This window comes from Natator depressus, chromosome 13, assembly GCF_965152275.1.
Source record: "Natator depressus isolate rNatDep1 chromosome 13, rNatDep2.hap1, whole genome shotgun sequence".
In the NCBI taxonomy this organism is placed as follows: Eukaryota; Metazoa; Chordata; order Testudines; family Cheloniidae; genus Natator; species Natator depressus.
Window position 1 is genome coordinate 9,504,623 of NC_134246.1, and position 23,373 is coordinate 9,527,995.

Sequence of the window (23,373 nt, forward strand, 5' to 3'; positions counted from 1 at the left end):
TGCTGGCTCACCCATTGCGATGGGGAAACCCTGAGTCTCGGTGCCCCCCTCCCGCTCATGGGGCTGGAGCTACAAACGCCAGCTCGCCCTGCTGCAGGGGAAAGCCCCGAGCCTCCGCGCCCCTCCCCACAAAGCGGGTGAGTGGCCCGCGATTGATTATTTTCTGTGGGTCAATGGCCCATGACAGAAAAAAGGTTCCCCACTCCTCCACCTGGAGCCCTCACTCTCCTGCCCCATGCCCCAACTCCTTGCCCCAGCCCTGATTCCCTTCCCACCCTCCGAACCCCTCAGTCCCAGCCCAGAGCACTCTCCTGCACCCCAAACCCCTCATCCCGGGCCCCACATCAGAGCCCTCACCCCTAGCTGGAGCCTACACCCCTCCATGCTCCACAACCCCCTGCCCCAGCCCGGAGCCCCCTCCCGCACCATGAAATCCTCATTTCTGGCACCACCCTGGAACCCGCACCTCCAGCCCAGAGCCTGTACATCCTCTCACACCCCAACCCCCTGCCTCAGCCCGGAGCCCCCTCCCGTACTCCAAACCTCAGCTCCATCCCCCAGCCCGAAGCCCAGTCCTTCACCCCAAACCCCTCATCCCTGACCCTACCCAAGAGCCTGCACCCCCAGCTGGAGCCCTCACTTCCTCCCGCACCCCAGCCCCCTGAGCCAGCCCTGTGAAAATAAGCAAGTGAGTGAGGGTGAGGAGAGCAAGTGACGGGGGGAGGATAGAGTGAGCAGGGGCAGGGCCTCGGAGGAGGGGCGGGACATGGGCGGGGCCTCAGAGGAAGGGCAAGGCAGGGGGCAGGGCAAGAGTGTTCGGTTTTGTGACAGTAGAAAGTTGGCAACCCTAACAGTGAATGACTACTCTAAGTCATAAAACATTCAGATGTACTGGGAGAAGAACTTGGAGTAATGGAACTTGCTACCCCGTCACAAAGATGAAGCGAGCACCGCCACCAGTGCTCTACTCTGGGCTGGAACATGGCAGCTTTTTAACAGCACACAGCAGCATTGTGTAGGAGTTTAGGGCAGGAATTGAAAAGAATACCACATCCTATTGAAAATGGAGGGACAATTCAGAGAGATAAAATGCCATTATCTGCCATGGGGTTCTGCCGGGACATTGGCGTTAATATCCATGCGGCTGTAAAATTGTCATGGGCTCTTAAATGACCATATGTGATCAGGACCCCTGTTATATGTCTCACCACAAAGGCAGCATTTCTCACAGAACACTGACCCCTCCCTCTATATTAGAATGCTGGTTCAGTACTGAGTCAGAGCCATGAGCACCACCTATGAATCACTTTCACGTGGTTTTCCTTGGTTTGTCAAGTGCATAGCTTCCAAAACGGAAGAAGATTCAAGCCTGAGCTAGCCTCATTCAGAGGCTGGTGTTTGTATTTTGCAAGCTGATAGCCTGGCAGGGGCCCTCTGTGCCAGACCACACCTAAACCAGTCAGGAGGAATCTGCTTGGGATGGGTCTAAGGAAAGGGCTCTGCATCTATCTGTCTATATGGAAATTTCCACCCCCCTTGTGGATTCACAAAGATAGTGACCTCTATTCCAGTGTAGAATAGTGGAGAAGCAGCCACAAGAGAGTTAGGATGCAGTCCACGACCTCTGAACCCCTACTGAGGTCCCTACCCAAAACACTAAACTATTTAGGCGGTTACTGAGGAGGGAATGTGCTATCTTTCATGGTATATAGCATCAGTCTGTTATGTAGCTTTTTTACAACTCATTTGAACGAGTCATTTGGAAAGTCCCACAATTCACTTTACTGAGATAAACACTAAAAGCTCTCCGGTTTAGTCTCTTGCTGTAGTCTGGCTGTTCCATCAAGAAATGTTTTGGTGCATTCTGACAATTTTCAGTGGCAACCTTCTTTCAAGGAAGGATTTCATCACTACATTCAACCCAACCCTGATCTTTACACTCATCATTATATTAGCAACTCTTCACTACATCTTCCTTCAGCCTCAAACAAAAAACAAAACAAAACCCAAACTCAAACAAAAATGAGATATTCTTTTTATGTCATTTACCCACATTCCTCTATTCTTCTGGGAGGGTCACATGCCAAAAGGGACGTGGAGTCAACCAAAAAAGAAAAATGTTTAGAGTCCCATGGTAGGAGAAATAAAAGAATAATTCACCCCTGTAATGTAGGAACAAAACATTACGCCTTCTGGAGACAAGCGTAACAGTTGCCTTTTACATGTAATTGTATAAACCTTCTGTTTTCAGAGGAGCGAAGCAACCAGCCAGCAAAAATTAGGCTCTTGAAAGACAAGTAGTAATACTTTCAGGACCTGAAATGTTGCCTTCTCTCATTCCCCTAGGAGAGTCCTTTTAATGGGAGAGGGAAAATTCTATAAATAATTTTCCATCTGGAAAACCACTCTCCCTACTCTTTTCTCCTCAAATGAGCGGCTCTAGATCTCATCGGCAGGGGGAATTTTTCCCTCTAACAAACAGAGCAGTGAGCTTCTGCTAAAAAAACAACAACAACCAGTCTCTAGAACGCACTCACAACAGGTGAACAAGATATGGGCACAAATCAGCGTAATGGTGAAACATGGGCTGGAACGTTATTCAGCTTACAGAATATGACATTATGCTGAGAACAAGCAACGCAGCAGCTAACTGGTCCTGTGCACAGCAAACACCTTGGCATCAAGACACTACATTACATATATGTTTCTCTGAGGCTCAATATTCTATATTATTGGCAAACGTCAAAGTCCTCAGCCACCCATTTCTCATTGCTGTGCCCTTCATTCCTCCAAAGGCTACCTCCCACTATTCGTATATAGAGGTGTGCACGCTCCCAGCCCGCACGCTACAATGGGACCTGGCTTTGATTTAACCTCATGGCTGTCAGTGGATGTTGAGATCAATAATGGATCCTTCAATCCAAATATCCTCCCCCTGATTAGGCTTTGATTCTGATTTGGGGAAAGTGAAAAACCCAGACTGGGAAAAGGCCTTCCCAATGCCAAACTGGCACTCCGCTAAACCAGAGCACTTAAAGAAACTAGGCAGTGAGGTAGGACAGCCTGGACAACCATCCAGAAACCACACCCATCAGAGGCGAAGGTTGATAGGAGGTGATTGGAACTGGTCAGAATGGTGCCTGATGCCAGAACAGCTGTTCTTATGCTCTGATAGGGCCAGAGAAACAATCAGTGGATCCCTGCAGCATCCAAACTCGCCAATCAGGACACAGAGTGGGACTGCTCTTCCATTCCCATCAAAAAGAGAGAAAGCTCAACATGCAGCCTAAGACAGAGGGGGAAGAGAACGGAGAGCAAGGGGCAGCCCTTCCCTAGGCCCAATAAGGACACAGAGAGAGGCGTCTTCCCCTGCTGGCTCAGCCAAAGCCCAATCCCAGGGAACAGGCTGGGCCCTGTGATTAGCTAATTATCTCCATATATTTGTACAGGATTATTTCAGCTCTAATCCTCAGTATGCCCCTGTATGGTGAGCAAAGGCTCAAAGCAGCCTTCCTTATGCACACTTCCTCCCCCAAGCACACAATTCCAGTCTCCCATCACCCCTAAGTGCATGGACTGCTCCTTGCATGGGAAAATAAGGTGTGGAGCAGGCACGACCACAGCTACCATAGCCCTCGGAATCAGCTAAGAGTTGCACCTCTTTTAGAAATATTACTACTATTTAACAGATACTGTGTAACTTTAGCACCCTCGTGGTCAAGATGGAGTCTGCTCTGCAGGCAGCTCTGGGTCAAGAGAAGTTGCGCGCAGGAACGCAGCAGGAAAAATCCCTTTCACCCCAGGGGCACCTGTTTCAAAACCCCACCGGAAAAGTACAATGGATATACGAAAAGGGAAATATTTATTTACAGAGGGGTGAGAGGAGAAAAACAACAAGGGGAAATATAGGGAGAGCAGTAAAACAGGGTTGCATTCAAACCAAGGCCCCACAGGCCCAGTGGTAGCACAGTTTGAAAGGGCAGACACTGAGCAATGTGTCTGCACACAGAGTTTGGGAGGCCTGAACAAAGTTTCAATTCAGTTGTGAATTTTGGGTGCTTCTGGTCGTCTTCGGCGCCAGTAAACTTTCCCCAACAAACCCCTCCAGTGCCCTCTTCTGCCGCTCTCTGCAAAGCCACACAGAGCAACCACCTACCTCCCCACTTAACTAGCTAGCAGCCTCCCTCCTTATTCCCAATGCAGAGTCACAAGCCCCAGTACTTACAACCCCATGCAGCTCTGGGCAGCCGTGATACTGGGTTTAGCTCTGGCCTGGGTTTTTGGGGCCGTTTCCCCCTGGCAAAGTGCTCCTTCTGGCTCCTGTCCTGGGGTGTTCCCGGTCAGCCACTCTGTCCTTCCCAGGCTTCAGGCATGTTTTTTGATGCTTCACTTTGCGAGAGCCTCCTTGCTGCAGCCCTTCTCCCTCTCTCGAGCCCCACCTGGAGTTTTCCTCTTTTTTTTTTTTTACTGCTCCCCCTCCCCCCTTAGGAAAAAGATTTAAAGGGGCCATGCTCTCTAAACCCCAAGGGGTTACAATTGCAATAGCGCCTAGAGGCTAACCAGGCTGGGGCCCCCTCGTGCTAGGTGCTGTGAAAATATATTGTCCAGATAGCAGTAGGATGGCTTCCTCTGCACACCTGGCAGCTAGAGTTAGGGGGCACAACGGCTCCCAGAATTCCAGCCGTGGTGTTGCACCCCACTAAGGGGCCACATCTAGAAGGCACAACTTAATTCTGTTGTTCCCCTTTGACTGAAGGGGATCGTCGGGTGAGAACAAATGTTGCCTGCACGCCTTCATGTCAGTGGAATTGTTTTATGCCATTCTTTGTAATACAAAATGCCACATACACTGCCACTCGAATGTCTCATTTGCAGTTTGGACAGAAAGGAAAAGCTTCGCTTTGTTCCACTCTTCTCACCTGAGCTCCACTTAAGACACCAACTGTATCATAAAACAGATGCTCCCAGGGATCGTATACATTTGTACCAGCAGTACAACACCATCCTAGTGTGTATTCTCTATTCATTTACAATCTCAATATGATGAAACTGCAAGTACATTGATTCTTTATTAATAGAAAAATGCTCACAATATTACCCTCACAGTTAAGTGTTTTATGTATGTCTTCATGAATAAAGTAATGTGCACATTAGGAGGGTGTACTTACATTGCAAATATTTGTATCTGTTTTTAGGTTTTCAACAGGCATTTTAAAGGCTGAGAGTGCAATTCATGCAGCTGAAATGACAATCTGGGCCCTCTCATGGATGTGTGTTTCTAGATGGTAAAATTTCAATGAGAAGATCCCATTTTGTGTCACTGTGGTCCTATGAAAGCCATGAAAAGCAAAGACAAATGCAACTTGACATTTGGATTTATTTCAGTTCATGTGGAGCCCATATACACAGCCCTAGCACACGTTCTAGTTAAGGATCTGCACTGTTCTTATCTAAGTGAGGTTGCATTTCCCACTTTCTACAATTTTTCTCTCTCAAAAGCTTACCTTAAGTCTACCTAAATCCAGGCATAAGTTGGTGCACCAAGGTACTATGAGTTGGTACAGATAAATACTAACGCACGTTAAAAGCAACATGGTCTAGTTGAAATTGACCAAACATAAAATTCAGCAAACGGAGCATTAAACCCCAGTCTTTACCAACCCAGCAACGCCGAGATATTGATGGGTCCCAAGAATGCAGGCTTTTAAAAAAAAAAAAAAAAGCCACACAGCAATTACTGTGGCTTCTCAGAGGCGGTAAAAAAGGGCATGCTTTGGATGGAATTTTTTCTTGAACTCTGAATTTCCTGATTTCACAGTTTAGATCTAACACCTAATGTTTGGCCTGATGGTGGGCTCTCTGACTTGGAGTCAGCTGATGTTTTCCCTGCACAAATAGCTCAGATTTGGGTTCATTATTTTAATATCAGCTTCTTCATACACTCCTGCTTGCATTTTTTAAGTTAGCTCAGAATTGTTTGGTGGCTCCTAAATGGAAGTGCAGAGAGTGATCTGTTCACCCATAATTGTGCAGGGGATTTATAGATGTATGGTAACACACATTCTCATTAATTTCCTACTTAACAGGACAATTTACTAGAAATGGGATAACTACTCAGAGATGGGGGAGCTGAATTAACTTGATAAACAGCTATCCCCAAACCAAATCATTCCCCCCCACCTCCCCTCAGTCAGATAAACAAACATTTTTATACCTTTCCCAGACTAGACATATGGCTCCAACTTCCCACTGAAGAATCTGTGGCAGAGCCCAGAAATCCTGAAAGCCAGTCTCTGCTCAATTCAAATCTGGCATACTCTGGGACAAGCAGTGGTCATTAGGGGAGGCAGCCTTAGACCACACAAATTTGGATTTAGTGGCATCTAGGGGAAGATAGGGAGAATCTCTCAAATTGCCCACTATGATCAGACACCTCCCCTCCCACCATGACATATACGGCCCAATATTCATTGTGAAAAATTCCCCATTCCCCCATTACCAAACTTCTCTGTCATGCCAAATAAGCAGGTGGGGAATTAGTCCTACCTGTGTGTCTGGGGACAGGGGTGTGATGCAATAAGGAAGGTGTCTGGAACTGGCAAATGTGTTTATGCAGGAAGCTAGAGAACTAGTTGATGGAGGTTTCCTGTTAAGAGGGAGGCGGATAGGAATACGCGAGGGCAACAATAAAGAGGAAAGTGGTCTTGATCCAAGCTGTTGAACAAGCCAAAGCTCAGTTAACGAGGAGCAGCTCCCATCCCATACCACGTAGCACCGGAGCACAAGACAAACACCACCTGAACATTTCAGCCTGTCCACCGTGGGATGGGCCACTATGTGGTGGCATGTTTGGCAGCATTATCCAAACCAGCCCAGCATTCCACAAGGCAAAGAAGAGCCACCAGATGGTGACAACTTGCTGTCATACTAAGAGCCTGATTCGGCACATGAATCGTCTCTCTGAAGTCAAAGGAACTTCTCACAGTAGGACTGGCCACAGCAGCAAGTGTATGTAGGAGCAAGCACTTAGGGTTGATTTATATCACAGCTACTTTATTTATTTAATTTCTGAATAAGTTGATCCTGGATAAATAGCTTGTTACATTTTACGCCTTAAATCAGTACTGATTTGGACTTATTCAAGTGCAACCGCTTAGTCAAGTGTTTGGGTTTTCACATTTATACAAACACAGAATTGCTAAACCCTGATTTTGTATTTAATTAAAGCACTTGCTACTATATTTCTTGGTGGTTTTGCTCTGCATGCCAAGAATCCCAAATTACATTACTCTCTAAGACAAGAAACAGTTTCATCTGCTTCTTTGACATGCCTCTGTGGTCAGGGCCGGCTCCAGGCACCAGCTTTCCACGCAGGTGCTTGGGGCGGCATGGAGAATGGGGCGGCAGTCCGTGTCCCACGGTGGCAATTTGGCGGCAGCTCCGCTGCTCTTCCTGCCGCCGCAGCTTTTGGGCCGGGCACGGTGGCAATTCGGCGGCAGCGGCAATTTGGCGGCAACTGCTTGGGGCGGCAAAATTGGTAGAGCCGCCCCTGTCTGTGGTGTCTTTCTGTGGACTTCACATAGCAGGAATTGCTTGACTGGTGTAACAGCTTTGTAAGTGACAATTTTTGTAGTCCTGGCTGTTTATCTTTGACTAATTGCTATGTTTGTAATTATTTCAAAGAAAAAATAAAAGGGGTGATTGCTACTAGACAAACTCAGGATAGCAAAGTTTTAGGCTGGAACTCATTTTTATGCCTAATCTATAAACAGCTACAAAATTGTGGTTTATAGAGGAAACGGCAAAAGCCTTAATGATAGCAATGCTTCTGAATACCAATGTAACGCCCAGATTGGCTCTTGATTTAAATGGAAAGGATTTATATTTTTATTTTTCTGCTGCATGGGTGACACAAATGGACTCTCAGGCCCTACGTGAGTACTTCCAGCCCTTCAACTGGGCCTTCCATAAAATGACTGCTACAACAGAAGAAATTTTAACAGGCTGTGGTGTACCTGACCCTCAGCAGAGCAGCTAGCCCCAACATAGCCAATGGAGCATTGAACTAGTCCCTGTTATTGGCTCTTGGTGTTACCAAAGAGTGGCAAATAGGAGCAGACAGGAGATGGTAGAGCAGGAGACAAGTGATGGTAAAGCAGAAATAACTGAGCATTTGCACCAGATGGGAACAGAGGATAAGCAAGAGACAGGGCTGGCATGCAAAGAGTCAGTGTCCTGGAGTTATATGATGTGTTGGGAAGGGACAGCAGCAGTAGTAGCTGAAAATCTTAGCTTCTAATGACTGTATGGTCCAGATGCCAAAACATTTGTTTCTCCTCTCTCCCTCTGTGCACTTGCAATTTAAAATAAATACATAAATAAACAACACTAAGAGGCCATGAATGCAGTTCTATTTCAGACAAATATCAGCAACAACAACATTAAAGACTGCAGCAGAAAGTAATTTTACTCAACTAACAACTTTATGCATTTCACAGAAATTCACTTGGGAATGATTCTGCTGAAGGAAATTAAGCAGCCAGTATTACTGACAAATATTTTGAGAAAAACAGATGTTTTCCTTTCAATTCAGTTCAAAACAAAATCTTTATGCTGCATGCTCTTAAGTCTGATGTTTCCTTTATTCTAGGAGACAAATCATGCCCACAGTTACGCCTGGACTTTAGTGGTGATGCACAGCAGAATTTTGGTCCCTTGTGTTTAAATTATTACCTCGTTAAAAGTTACCCTTGCTAGAAGCTAGACAAGTACCATTCGCCTGCTAGCATCCATCTTTGCAGGCTGTTCCAATATTTCTGTTTAAAGCTATTTGATCGACACAAAGCCCATCTGCCAATTTCAAAAAAATAATTTAAAATGTCTCATTGTATCAGGAAAAAACTGACATTGCATGATACAAGGGTGATGTGGGCCATGGACGTATCTAGATACAATCAAAAAGTTAACCACAGAGTTTTTGCAACTCCAAAATACGGTTTCATGTCAAAAAAATACACAGAGATAGATGCTTCTGCCTCTGAATCAGTGTGAGGACTTCAATTGTTCAGGATCAGGCCCATAAAGAACTTCATTTCTAGTCATTGGTAAGGGGTCCTTATAAAGGATAACTCATCGGGCCACTGAAAAATTGGAGTTTTACAAATTCTATCCACAGCATGTATTGGACACAATCCTGTAAACGCTTAGTTCTAAGCATAGTACTTCAATGTGTTACCAGTATCCATAAACTAAACTAAATTTATGTACCCCTCTTCCTCTATATTATTAAATTCTGGGTCTATAGAAAAAATAAAATGATTGAGGCTTCCTTAGAAAACCCCATCATCAATACTCCTTCTGAATCAGACTTTTAAGCCCCATCTACACTAGTAAATTGACCCACTGGTGACTATCTATCTAAGGTACTTATATGGCCCCCATTGTCACAGCATTCAAGTGCCTCACGATTTTTAATGCATTTATCTTCACAACACTTCTCTGAGGCAGGGCTGTGCTATTAACTCCAGTGTGCAGATGGGGAACTGAGGCACCAAGAGACTAAGCAACTTGCCCAACGACACACAGGATGTCTGTGGAGGAGACAACAGGAATCAGCAATGGGTCCATGTGAACTGGTGGGGGGGGGGAGGAGAAAGAGTTTACCCATTAGTGTGGGTAGATTAAACATTTTAAACACTATTTTCATAGATACTAAGGTCAGAAGGGACCATTATGATCATCTAGTCCGACCTCCTGCACAACGCAGGCCACAGAATCTCACCCACCCACTCCTGCGATAAACCTCTCACCTATGTCTGAGCTATTGAAGTCCTCAAATTGTGGTTTAAAGACTTCAAGGAGCAGAGAATGCTCCAGCAAGTGACCCATGCTACAGAGGAAGGCAAAAAACCTCCAGGGCCTCTTCCAATCTGCCCTGGAGGAAAATTCCTTCCCGACCCCAAATATGGCGATCAGCTAAACCCTGAGCATATGGGCAAGATTCACCAGCCAGATACCCAGGAAAGAACTTTCTGTAGTAACTCAGATCCCACCACATCCAACATCCCATCAAGGCCATTGGGCCTATTTACCATGAATATTTAAAGATCAATTAATTACCAAAATCATGTTATCCTATCATACCATCTCCTCCATAAACTTATCTATTTTAATCTTAAAGCCAGATAGGTCTTTTGCCCCCACTGCTTCCCTTGGAAGGCTATTCCAAAACTTCACTCCTCTGATGGTTAGAAACCTTTGTCTAATTTCAAGTCTAAACTTCCCAATGACCAGTTTATATCCATTTGTTCTTGTGTCCACATTGGTACTGAGCTTAAATAATTCCTCTCCCTCTCCAGTATTTATCCCTCTGATATATTTATAGAGAGCAATCATATCTCCCCTCAACCTTCTTTTAGTTAGGCTAAACAAGGCAAGCTCCTTGAGTCTCCTTTCATAAGACAGGTTTTCCATTCCTCGGATCATCCTAGTAGCCCTTCTCTGTACCTGTTCCAGTTTGAATTCATCCTTCTTAAACATGGGAGACCAGAACTGCACACAGAAAGCATTCTAGAGATTCTACACTGTCAGCAGCAGTTCTGCTTAGTACCATGGCCAGCAACAGGTCACTTTGCTAATATAGATGTGGCTTTATGGTAACCATGTCTTCCTGAGACTAGAAGATGTTGATGTCAGTGGCATGGATATCAAAAAAACATTATAAAGATTAACATCAAATCCCAATTTTGTCCCAATATTGAAAACAATATTGTCCCAGATATAACCAAGCCCCATCTCATCATACCAGGAAAAAAATATATGCTGCAAACAGAATTTTCTTCACTAGAATTTGCGGTTTCATTTCATTCTTCTCCTAAATATCACCTAGCCCGGGATGGCTACTTTGAAGCAGTGCCATTCTTGAATAGTCAAATTACAGAAAAAGAGGAAAAGCAGAGTCTGCTGTTGAAAAAGCCAAGTCATTCAGATAAAGCTCAGTGTCTTCCCCGGAATTTGAGCAAAATTGATTTTACTTAGGTTTGAGACTCTGCTCTGGAAAGTAACATTCTTTTAACAATACAAGAGACTTAATTTGCAGGCTCTTATTAAATAATCTGGTCCCATTCAATTGATATACAATTTTTATATTAGGACTGTGATCTGAAGGATAATGCGCAATATGGATAAAATGCAATAGCAGCCTCCATCCTGAAATGTTCAGAGAGTCAATGTATTGGTCCCAGCCTGGGGTCTTCCCTTGAATTCCCGAGAAACGTGGTGCATTCTGACTTGCAACAAGGCCCAGGGGAAGATAAGTACCTTTAAAGAGGCAGCTATGGGGCTAGAGAAGCATTTCCTGGATAGGATAGGTGCGGAGGAACCTTTTCCTGGAAAACCTTGGGCTGGAAGGAGGAGAGGACAAACCTGCTGGGATGTGCTTTGAAGATTGCAGGAGGAGAAGAGGCCAGCCAAGCTGCCCACCAGTTAGACCAAGAAAGAGGGGATGAACAAACAGTTCCCTTCCCAAAATGTAAAGGTAGAAGACTGATCAACATGTAGGGAAGAGTCCTGGGGCCCACTGAGCATTCACCTGGTTTCAGGGTTTTAATATAAAACCTTGTAAAAGGTATTAGGACAGCATATGATCTTCTTCAATAATTCCCACTCACACGCGGATTCTTTTCTGTTCGAATACACTCCAAGTGGGGAGCATGCAGCATAGTCCACTAGAAAGGTAAGGTCACAGTAAACCAGCGGGGTATCAGAAATAGTTAGAACAGACAGTAGTGGCATTCCCCACTGAACAGACTGTGGCTAGTACTGAACAGGGGACCAAGTAACCCTCCCTTTGCTTCCTGGAAATTCTACCAGACACATCAAGGGGACATAATACGACATGTCAGAAGATGGGGCGATGGCTGTGCACCCTTCTGTATGAACTGATGGCCTGGACGCCGCACTTCCAGAAGGTGGTGTGGAAGTTGCCTCCAATGACACACTCTCAGCGGCACTAAAGGCATTGTACCTGCCTTCAGCATCACAGGCAGAACGTCTCCAGAGACTGACAGCGGGCCAGGACTCCCTCTTCCCCACTAAGCTTTAGAAGCCAAAAGTCACCAAGGAGGCCACAATGCACATGAACGACTTCAAATCCCAGGAGTCATTTTGGAGATGCTGCATTCACAGGGTTTTATTTTTTTGAGTACAAAGCATTCACGACAAGTCTAAAAGCCTCAGCGAAACAAATGTTTCTATTTTTTAAAAGCATGGGTCAAATTAGTCTCTCTCTCTTTTTTCCCCCCTAAAGAGACACGGAAGAAACCACTGATTTAAATGCCTCCAGCATGCCATGTTTGTAGTTTCCTTTCATCAATGGGCAGATTCATAAAATTGCCTGCGATAAAAAGTAATTAATCTGAGCCCCTCAGAACAGGAGGTTATGGCCTGGGGACACACTATGAAGCAAAGTCCTTTAAATGTTAAACATTTCAGGGGCTATGGAATATTACAGCTGAAATCCTTATCGCTATTATTTCTCCAGCAGCAGCTACATGCGACTGATAGCAAACGAAAGAGTTGGGTGCGGGGTTTTGTTTTTTAAAGAAAGAACTAATCAAAAGGACTTAGGCAAAAATACAGCAACCCCAGCCAACCCAGAAAATCCTAAAGCAGAGTTAGGGAGTGTTGTGACCCAGTGACAACTGTCCTTTGAGAACTGAAAAGCCAGCGCTGTTAAGTAAACAGAAGGATCATGTCCCGGACTCCAAGCTAGCCCTGTGATACCTGAATGTACTCCCCCACTCCCCCATTTTGGCCTGGGCTTATCCAGTTGAACTGGAAATTTAGGGGCAGGGATCCATTCCAAACCCAACTTTAGATTTCAGCCAGACTGACTGGCTCACTAATTTCTAAACCAGGCAAATGGGCACTGGGAATGAATATATATTGAATTCAGACTCGACTAAAGTGACTGAAATCCATTATTTGATTGACAGTGGGATGGACTTCAGTGAACTAAATTAAATTTGGAGTAATAGGAAAGATAGGTGTGTCACCTATTCACATTCAGAGCATACAATTATAAAAGCCTTGTAAACTCTAAGAGTCTGTCTACAGTACATTGGAGCTGGAGGGTAATTTCAAGCTCAAGCAGACATGCAAAAGTAGAAGCATAGCCACGGCAATGCAAGTGGCAGAAAGGGCTTGCTGCCTGAGTACTTTCCTAGGGTCACAGACAGGATAGTATTTGGGGCGGCTAGCCCCTCCTGTTACCATCAGTCAGAGCAAATGTGGGTATGTCTACCCAAGCTCCAAATTCCATCTCTAGCTCCTGTTTAGACCTACCCTAAGACAATGGAGCAGAAATGATTGAGTTTTGACAAGAATGTCTTCATCAATGTTTTTCATGCAATGAGGCCCACCAGACATTTAAACACACACTCCCTCTCCCTATGCCCAGTAAATCCTTAGGTATACACTCGTTGCTATATATTTCACCCCAAGAATACTGTTCTGTTCCATTCAGGTTCTTATACTATCACCACAGTATCTTAGCTCCTTCCAGTGGCGCATTTAGAAACATGACTAACATTTGCTGTGTGAGGCTGTTTTTTTTCCTCCCTCATACCCTCTCCCCGCAGAGGAGAAATGTGTGTACTCTGCCCTATGCAGCTGGGTGAGAAGTGGTTTTCCCATCCAGAGAAAATTTTCAAGAGTTCAAAATTATTCCCCATTCCACAATGGGAAAAATTTCGTCAACATTTTTTATGAAAAATGAGAGAGAGAGAGACAAACCCTAGAACAGCTAATAGGTGGTGGTTAGAATGCTCACCTGGGAAGTTGGAGTCTCAGCTTTAAATCCTTGCATCTCTCACACGCCAGGTGAGTGATCCAACCAATGGATTATGAGACCACCATCCCAGAATAGACAAAAGCCTGATAATTAGGGGAATCCCCTGGGATGTGGACGATGCATGTTCCCTGCCCTAAATCAGGCAGAGCCGGGTCTTGAACCTGGATCACTCACTTCGCACATGAGTTCCCAGACTACCCACATGTTTTGCCCTGATGAAAGGCTAACTGAAATTTGTTACATTGTCACAGAAGTGTTTTGGCTTTGACAAACTGGCATTGTGTGCCAAAAAATTCTCAACCAGTCCTAGTAGTGTTTTGTTTTGGTAGGATTTTGTTGTGTGTATAAGTACTAGAGTACCCACCTTCTCTTCCCCACATTTATTATATATGTAAGGGGACTGTTGCCCCCTTACTAACATTCAGTGGCGGTGTTTTGGTTGGCTAGCTCCCAGTACTAAAAGGGGGAAGGGTCGATGGGGAATCAGGACCCTGAGACTGACAGCCCCCAGGTACAATGGGGAGAGGCCAATGCTCCAGGTCAGCCTGAATGACAGGGCAGGTAGGCTAATCAGAGAGTCAGGAGGCCGGGGAGGTCCCATCCTGTGTGTGAGCTGGATTTGCCTGGATCAGACAGAGTGGGGCCGAGCTAAACTGGGGAGCAGAGCTGTGCCAGATCCAGAGGGGCCAGAAAAGCAGCCCAGAGAGAACAGATCCTGTCCTGGGAGCAGAGCTGCAGCCCCAAAGCCAGAGGCACAGCCCAGAGAGAGCAGACTTGCCCTGGGAGCAGAGCTGCAGCAACCAGAGGCAGAGGGGCCAAGAAGCAGCCCAGGGAGCTGGAGGCAGAGCAGCAGCAGCAGCGCTGAGACCGAGTGGCGGAGCTGGGGCTGGAGCAGTCCGGAGCTGGGTGCGGTGAGCAGCTGGGGACAGCGAGGGGGACCCTGGGCAGCGGGCCCAGCACAGGGAGACGCCTCAGCCAAGAGGCTCTGCAGACCAGGCTTGGATCATAATCCCAGCAGGGCAGGGGCGACACTGGGAAGAAGGGTCCTACCGCTTAGAGCCTGAGAGCGTGTGGCCACCACCAGAGCAAGTGTCCAACCCACAGCATCCCTGCAGCACAGCCAGGGCCTGAGAGGAAGGCCTGGGACTTACAAGGAACAGACTGTGAACTGTCCGGACGTTCCAGAGACACTGTTTGTGATGTTCCCTGCCACAGAGTGGGGTGATGTGTTTCCATTAACCTTTCCCATTTTTCCTTATTTTTTTAAAAATTAATTGTTGATTAAATAACTTGCATGTGCTTTAAATTGTATGTAATGGTCAGGGGGTCAGAGAAGTGCCCAGTGCAAAGAGAGTACCCCGGAGTCAGGACACCCTAGCCCCTGTCCTAAGTGACCATAGCAGGGTTGGGGGTCGAGCCCCCCAGGAATCCTGGTCCCAGGCTTGTTGGGGTTACGAGGACTCTGCCAGACAGGAGAGTGGAAGGGGAGTCCTCAAGGGCTGGGAGGCCACTGGGTAAAGGAAGTGGGAGTGAGGACTCAGATCCTTTCGCTAGCCCACTTCACCGGGGTAGTACAGAAGCCAGGAAAGTTCCCCACAATAGCGGGACTATTCCTCCGCTTACATATACACAGGCATTTGGAGCAAGCACATTAGAAGCTGGTCTGAAATGTGACCTGGACATTTTTTTTCAATTGGGAATTTGCTCATTTTTGCTTTTTAGTATTGCATAAAGGGTTTGTTATGTTTTTTCTCTCGTTTTACACCTTGAAAATATCAGGAATGTGGATTCTGATCTTCCCTGGGTTTGCAGAAGACGTCTTGGCGGGGTCTTAGAGATGTTTATTAGGAGCTCTTACACCTTAAATGAATATGTGAGGAGTGTGAGCCTTTAAGAAAAACATACTTTATCCAAAATTTTAATTAGGCCAGGCCTGCATACAGATTTTGTATTGGTTTAATTAATTCAGTTAGGGGTGTGGTTTTTAAAAAAATCAAAATAGTTATACCAGTCAAAGCCCTAATGTGGATCCAGTTAGACTGGTGAATAAATGTCTTGTAGTGCTGCAGCTTATCCCTCTTCCCACATGGATATAAGCAAGACCAGTATAAGGCCATGTCTACATGTATAGCACTGCAGCGGCACAGCCTCATCGCTGCAGCGTCTGGTGAAGGTGCTCTACGCCACCAGGAGAAAACATAAAAAGAACACTTCCGTCAGTGGCAGAAGCAGTGTCTGGGGAGAGAAGCTCTCCCGCCGACATAACACTATGTACACGAGCACTTATGTTGAGGTACCTTATGCAGCTCACGCAGGGGTGGTTTATTCACACTGCTGAGCAACATAAATTATGCTGACAGAGGCTGTAGTGTAGACATAGTCTAAGCACTTTTTTTTTTAAACCAATGTAAGTGTGTCTACACTAGGGGATTTATACCACTTTAACTATACCAAAATAGGTAAAGCACTGCCACTGTGGTGTGTGGACAGGACATAAGTCAGTGAAGTTAATGAGATGTGAACAGCAACAAACAAAAGGGAGTTTTAAACAGTTTCACTAAAAATCCTGTTCCTTCTCAATTGCTCCGCTTTCAGTCTCTCGACTTTTGTGCGAGCCACACATGACAGACACTAGTCATGAAACCTAGTGCTCTTCTGGGAGGCATTCAGATGCTACAGGCTGTGTAAGAACCTATATAGACTAGAATTGTGATATCATTCCACTAGTTCCCCAGGCATCATAGAGTCTTCAGAGTGCAGACAATGTCTGAATTTTTAATGTAAAAACCCAGATGTTTAAAAAAAGAAGAAGCACAATTCAACATTTCAGACTTTATAAAGAAGCATTAAAAAAAGGGCACCAGACCAATTTGTTTATATACTTTTGCAAGTCACCTTTAAATGACACAGCCCACTATTACCAGCAGCCTACTCACTACCCACTCCTCCTGCCCTCTGAGACAAAAAGGTCATTGCCCCAATACACCTGAACCCCACTAACCCAGTGATCAAACCCCTATGGTTGCTCCTGAACTCAGTCTCCAGGGTAGCAGTACATCTCGGTGCCACCAACCCCTCAGGATAGATGTTCTCACCAGTTTAAGTTAATATTAATTATTAACAAAGCAGAGAAAAAGATACCAGCACAGTAACTGTCCTCTGCTACACTGCAGCTTTGAGATGGTTCAGTTTTAGCCTAAGGAAAAATACTTTAACCATCCTATTTTAGACATTACTATGCATCAGTGATCATGACTGTAAGTTTATTATCCTGAAAACAAAAACAGAGAAAAATATATACGATTACATCCAAATAACTCGTAATAAAAGAGGAAGGGGCAGCATTTCTAAGGGAACCACTGGCTCTCCAGACCACATCAGCTAATACTCCATATTAAGCTACGGTATTTGCAATGAGGTGCCTTATACAGTATATGCAGCCCTATTGGGGAAAGCTATTTAAAGCCTAATTAGCATGAAATTTTTAGAATGCAAATGCTTTTCATTTAGACATAAAACAAAATGCCATGACATTTCTTCCATCCATTTATCATAAACATGTTAATTACTGTGTAACAAATAATTCCTTCTGGAATCTGTGTGTTTTGAGGAAGTTAGAGAGCTGACTCAGGCAAATAAGATGAGCCACAAAGTAGCAGTTAATAGCTTATGACATACTGATAATAAAACAAGGACAATGTTAAAGCTTTTATTGTTAAATTAAGGCTAAGCTATTTCCATTGGAATAACTCAATTATAAGTAGTCATTATCTTTTTAACTTTATTCAAACCAAGAATGCTAGGAGCACTTTTATTTCGATACGTGTATTCATAACATATATATTTGTGAGCCATGTATTACAAAGCTTAGCATGTAAATGCTGTATTTATCATCTCACTGTTTTTAAGCAGCCTGGAATAGGCTTCATTTATTAACACTGAATCTTATTAACGTTGGCTGAAATTCATTCCAGTCCTGAGGTCCAGCACAAGGCCGACTGGACCACATAGATCCTTTGGGGTAAATCCTCAGCTTGTGTAAACTGTCAGAGCTCCAGGGAAGTCAACTGCAAACTACACCAGTTGATAATCTACCCCCTGGGGCTAAGTGGAATTTGTGTTGGTCGTCACAGAGGTACATTTCATCTTTTGAGAGTCACTTGAAAAGAAAAAACTCCCCCGCCTCGAATCCCCAAAAATCTTGGCAGGCCAAAACCTACATGACTTTCTCACACAAACAGTCCCACTGAGCCTGAAGAGGAATTGCCGAATACTGTTGACAAGATGGTAGTAACTGGCAGAAAAGCTTTGCTTGGCTAGATAGTGTGAAACATATGCCAATCCATCAAACACGTTAATATAAACAACATGAACCCATTTTGGGGCTGAACTATTGTTGAATACTTCACCCAGATGGAAGGAAAGAGGTAAACATTTTATGTTGCAGACACAGTGTGTTAGGAAGTAAAATTAAACGAAAACTGGAAAACTACCAATTTTGCATGCTTGAGTGTATATATATATATAAAGAACAACATAAGCACAAAGTGGAATTTTATGTGGCAGATTTTTTTCCCCAATTATACAAATTAATTAGCTATATTTCTTTCTCTATGATAAACAGCAGCATGTATTGGAGAGTACAATTCCAAAGGTGTAAAGAAGACACTTTAACTGGCAAACACAACATTGTTGGCAAACACAACATTTGCACTTTTTTCTCTCTCCTACAGTTGACAAAATGCTCTACAACTGACATAACACCTGGCAATGTTACATGGCACACATTTCACATACGATGTGTATATATGTTTACATATATATTTAAACAACATATTGAGAGCCAATTCTCCTCCATGTCAATGAAAGTTTTGCCATGACTGCAGTGGGAGCTCAATCAGGGTTCATTATATACATGTTTTTATTCAACTCAACTAGACTGACTGTATAAATATAATTTCATATTATTTAAAGAGGACATCTGTTATTGAAATGAAATAACAGCTACTCCATTGGCTTAGCTGGCAATAACTTTGAACTCTTCTAAACAGACCCTCTGCTCCAGCCCTGTTGTCCACCTACACAATATGCAGCACAATTTATCAACAGCAAATTGTCATAAATACTCCTCCAAAGTGGCAGACTAATGACGTTATTATTTAGTAAGATGAAAAGGAGAGAGAAATATTTGGAAAACGCTGTAAATCAAAATGAGTTCCCATAGCCAAAGGGTCAGAATCTAAATGCTCGGCTCACAGACTGATCAGCAAAATCCTACAGTTTTAGTAGCGGGGGGGAGAACTTTAACTATGTAAACACCTGGTAGCATTTCTGTATTACTTTATGCCTTATGGTATTCCTGGATTTGTCTATGTGACGTTTCTGTATAGTTATCCTTCAAATTAAAAATAATAAAGTTCAAAAAATCTGCTAATTGATGCCAGGGTCAGCCAGGTGAATTCTTGCACACTGGAACTAAGACAACTAGGCTGAAAAAACAAACTGATTGCCAGACCACGGAGAGATAAAAGGGCTATATAACTGAAGCAAAAATGCTCAGTTCCAGATGATGAAGCCAGAAAGAGAACCACAGCAATCCTGTATCTCTAATGAATCCAAGAGGTAGAGCTAGTGTCAGCTATTGGGCGGGGGCGGGGGTGGTTTGCAGGGGAGATAGAAGAGGGCATAATTCCCACCATACTGGGAAAAGACCACAAAAAGTGAGAAAATAAACTTGTGAGAAAGTTTACAATATTGTATATTACAATATACAACATTGAACACCGGTGTCCTGCTTAGCCCTTTTCAATGCATTGTGATTTCAAAACTCCTATATAGCATCTGTTGGAGATTACCAGTGTACAGAGGTGTCATATTTTGTCTTACAAAATTGGCCAGCAGGAAAACAAGGATACATTTCCTGTATCATGCAAATATAAAAGTTTAATTATTTTTAACTTGAAAGGGAAACAGATCAATACACAAGATTATCTATTGCCATTTGGATTATGAAGATGTCTTAGAGTTTACAATCACAAAAGTGGTTATAATCCTGCAATTACTATACAGCTAATCGGTAATGCCTTCCTGCTTGTGTTTTCATGTTGTCAGTGGGGCAGTAATGAAAATGAATGCCACATTTGTGAACAGAATGTCTGTAGGCTTGTTTACCACATTTCCAACAACAACGTCTGCTTTATCATGCATTTCAAAGCAGGGATAATTTAAGGACCTTTGAATTTCATACATAAAAATACTCTGTAAAAATCAAATCTAAAGCTCCTGCGACAGGGTGGGGAGTGGGAGATCAGAGGTGAAATGGATGACGTCATGTACTATATTCCAATAATTCACTTGAGTCAGACAATATGTGGCCATGGAATGATTCATCTAATTCACAAAACTACTACTCTCAGGTAAATCACTTCATGCTTCATCCTCCTACAAACATTATTTGATGGATAATTTCACCAGCAAAACCAGAGAATTCTGGCCTTTTGCCTCTCAGATCTCTAAGCTTCTCTCCCCCACAAGGAAAAAAAAAGAATGAGCATAAAAGATTTTCACTGCAGCTTCTAGGAATCATTTCATTCCACTTACCTTTGAGTAACTTCTGCCCTTCCATGATATTTTGCGAAACCAAAGCTGTGTAATCTTCTTCTGAAAAGCCAGGCTTGCAAGTGGGTCTGACAGTAAGATCCCCATTGTGTGCCTGCAGAGAACAACCAAAGGGAAACAAACAACTTTGACTTTTGTTTGTTAGGATATTCTTGTTCAGGTGTTGAGGAGCAGGGGAACCTGAACAACAAAGCAGTGTGCAGTAAAAGACGGATCCGGTGAACCTGACAAGGAGTCTGTAGGAGTGGATCCAGGCCATATTAGAAAAATTAAACTGGACAGAAAATAGTGGCATGAAATACAATAAGGAACCGTTATTCATAGGAAGCCTGGTTTACTGGGTATGAGTAAAGGGGTGGGGAGGAGGATCAGCAATTCATCAATGACAACAATGTTCCTATATTACAGGCATCCTGTGCCCTGATCTTGCAACCTTAAAATCAGTGGAAGTTTTGCAATCCTTAAGGAAGATCGGGGCCGCACACTGTGGGACTGGAGTGTGATTAAAAATAATTCAGAGACAACTGGAAAGAGGAGCACCCGTGTCTGAATTTGACAATTACCCTGCCCACCAACTCCACCCCATCCCCCGAATGTCTCTTGAAGTCCCAGTTAAGCTGCAGTGCGCGGCTACTCTGCATTTGAGACGTTAAGCACCGGGCACCTCGCCTAGCAAATCAGAGCAGAATTGCTGAGCAATGACCACCTGGCAGGGAGCGAGGGTGCACGCAAGCCTGAAACACAAGAACATGCACCCGAAGGTTAATAGAGAACAGACCCCCTAAGGATGACCCCACACCTGCTGCCTCGAGCCAAGGCAGCCTATTAGCATCGCCCAGCCAAAAACCTGCCGGCCTTAAAGGGGAAGCGTCGCCGGAAAACTTGGCTGCTGGCAAGCAACTTTCTCTTTGCAGAGACGGATGCGCCAAGGACTGGGCTCCGGATGCGATGCTCCCCGCGTGACCCCGAACCCAGGGTGGGGCCGGGGGCGATGTGATGCTCTCGGACTGCTGGATAACTGCCCCCTGCTCAGCTCCGGCCAAAGTACCAAGGACCGGCCGGGACATCTTCCCCCATAAAGCTCCTTGTCTACAACTAAAGGCTGGCGGCAAGGGATGGGCTGAAGCTCTGGGGGCAAAGAGAAGATCTCTCCCGAGCAGTCGCTAATGGATAGAGATTTCACATGGAAACAACCCAGGGGGCTCTAGGGTCTCACTGATCAGGGCGAAAGACACAGACACATACTCCCACGCAGACAGAGCCCCTCAAGCCAGGAAATGAGATCAGCTCCACTCAGGTGGATTTTAAAATAATTATGAACTGAGACAAAGCTGCATTTAAAAAGAAAAAAGAAAAAGAAAAAAAACCACCCGGCTTGCCCTTTCAGATGAGCTTACTAAGCAGAAAGAAAAGCCAATGTAATCTCTGCTAGAAAAATCACACTTGGGAGACAGATGCCAGCTCCTCTATGGGAAGTGCAAGAAAGCAGCAGCTCTGTGGACTCTTGACTGTCTCCGACAAGATGTTGCAATTAGGAAACATTTCAAAGAAGAATAGCTTTTGAAGTGAAGAGAATAGCTTTTGAATTTAAAATCGCCCAGTTCTTAGAACTGTGCTCGCTAGTGCCGCTGTAGGGGGAGTATGCCACTGTTTTACCGCCCCCCACCTTCCAGGGCTGATAACTGGGACATGATGGACCTTTCCCACAGATTAAACTTGGCACACAGGGGCTCAGCCTGAAAAATAAATAATGCCACTGGTTTATAGAACAAGCCCGACACAACAACAACATTGTCCAGGCAACATTCTAAGAACGCATCTACGTGACGGATAGATCGTTTATATATTATATAATTGGGGGGGGGTCATTTGTTTTGTCTGTCTCTTTGATGGGATTGCATTGAGAAATTGAAAACAAACTTTTCAAGCCATTAGCCCGTTGGACCCACCAGGCCCAGTTAAAATATACCGTAAATTATGTAGGGGAAATATGGAGGTTATAAAAATAGCTACCGTGCAGGCAAAGGAACTACTTGTGAGGATTTGTACTCCACATTCAGCACTATTCAATTCGGAAGACTCCATTACAGAGTCTCCTGCGAATGTGCATTAAAAATACACCGATAAATGAGCTCTGTCTTGCAGATCCGGAGTACAGAATGAAGACTGTTTCACAATACAGCGAAGATCAGCGTAGCAACGCATACACAAGCCATTAAAGTTTATCGTGGGAAATGCATATTGAGAATCATGCACAAGTTCTGTCAACCCCCCCCCCCCCCCCCAGCCCCGCGCGCTGCACTGACAGGAGCCCTTTAGTGACATCAAATGTTAGGTGTGAAACTAAGCAAAGTACGCCATAAAAACGGCACACAGCAAATTCTATAAGGGAGCGGAGATAAATCTACCAAAGCTACGGAACTCAGAAGTTAAAGGATGCTCCATACACGTTTAGCCCACCCTGCCGTGCCTGGTCCTCTCTCTGCCGCTGATCCCTGCATGGCTTTGACTCTCTCGGGAGTCGCTGCAACACCGGGGCACACACCATGAGGGTGAAATGCTGGGGTTCAAGTCCCAGTTTGAGTCTCAGCTCTGAAGGTCCTGCATTTGGTCGCATTAGAACAGAGCCTTAACGTTATTGCAAAAAGAAAATAATACCCCCCCCCCCCGGAGAAGAATTGGACTGCACCGAGCTGGAACTGATCGGGATCTTCGTCTCGGCCGGCCGAGGGGTGCCGTGTTACCCGCACCGCTCTGCCTTTGCGAGACAGCCCCCCCCCACCCCCTTGGTTTCCATGTAGTCTCTCCGTACAGGAGGTTTTGTCTGCCAGTGCCTACGAATGGCTCGGGAGACAGCCATGTGTGTGTGTTCGCTCCAGCATGAGATACACACAGACCTGGCA

The 23,373-nt window shown here is 44.8% G+C and overlaps 1 protein-coding gene across 2 annotated transcripts in view; it reads right to left on the bottom strand.

Annotated features, from left to right (window-relative positions):
- CDH4 (cadherin 4) overlaps positions 1-23,373 on the bottom strand; it is a 663,987-nt gene that overhangs the window by 640,054 nt on the left and 560 nt on the right. For both annotated transcript variants that reach the window (XM_074969700.1, XM_074969701.1), the window contains exon 2: positions 20,453-20,564. In XM_074969700.1, coding sequence (XP_074825801.1) covers positions 20,453-20,564 — 112 coding nt within the window. The remainder of the gene's footprint in view (positions 1-20,452; positions 20,565-23,373) is intronic.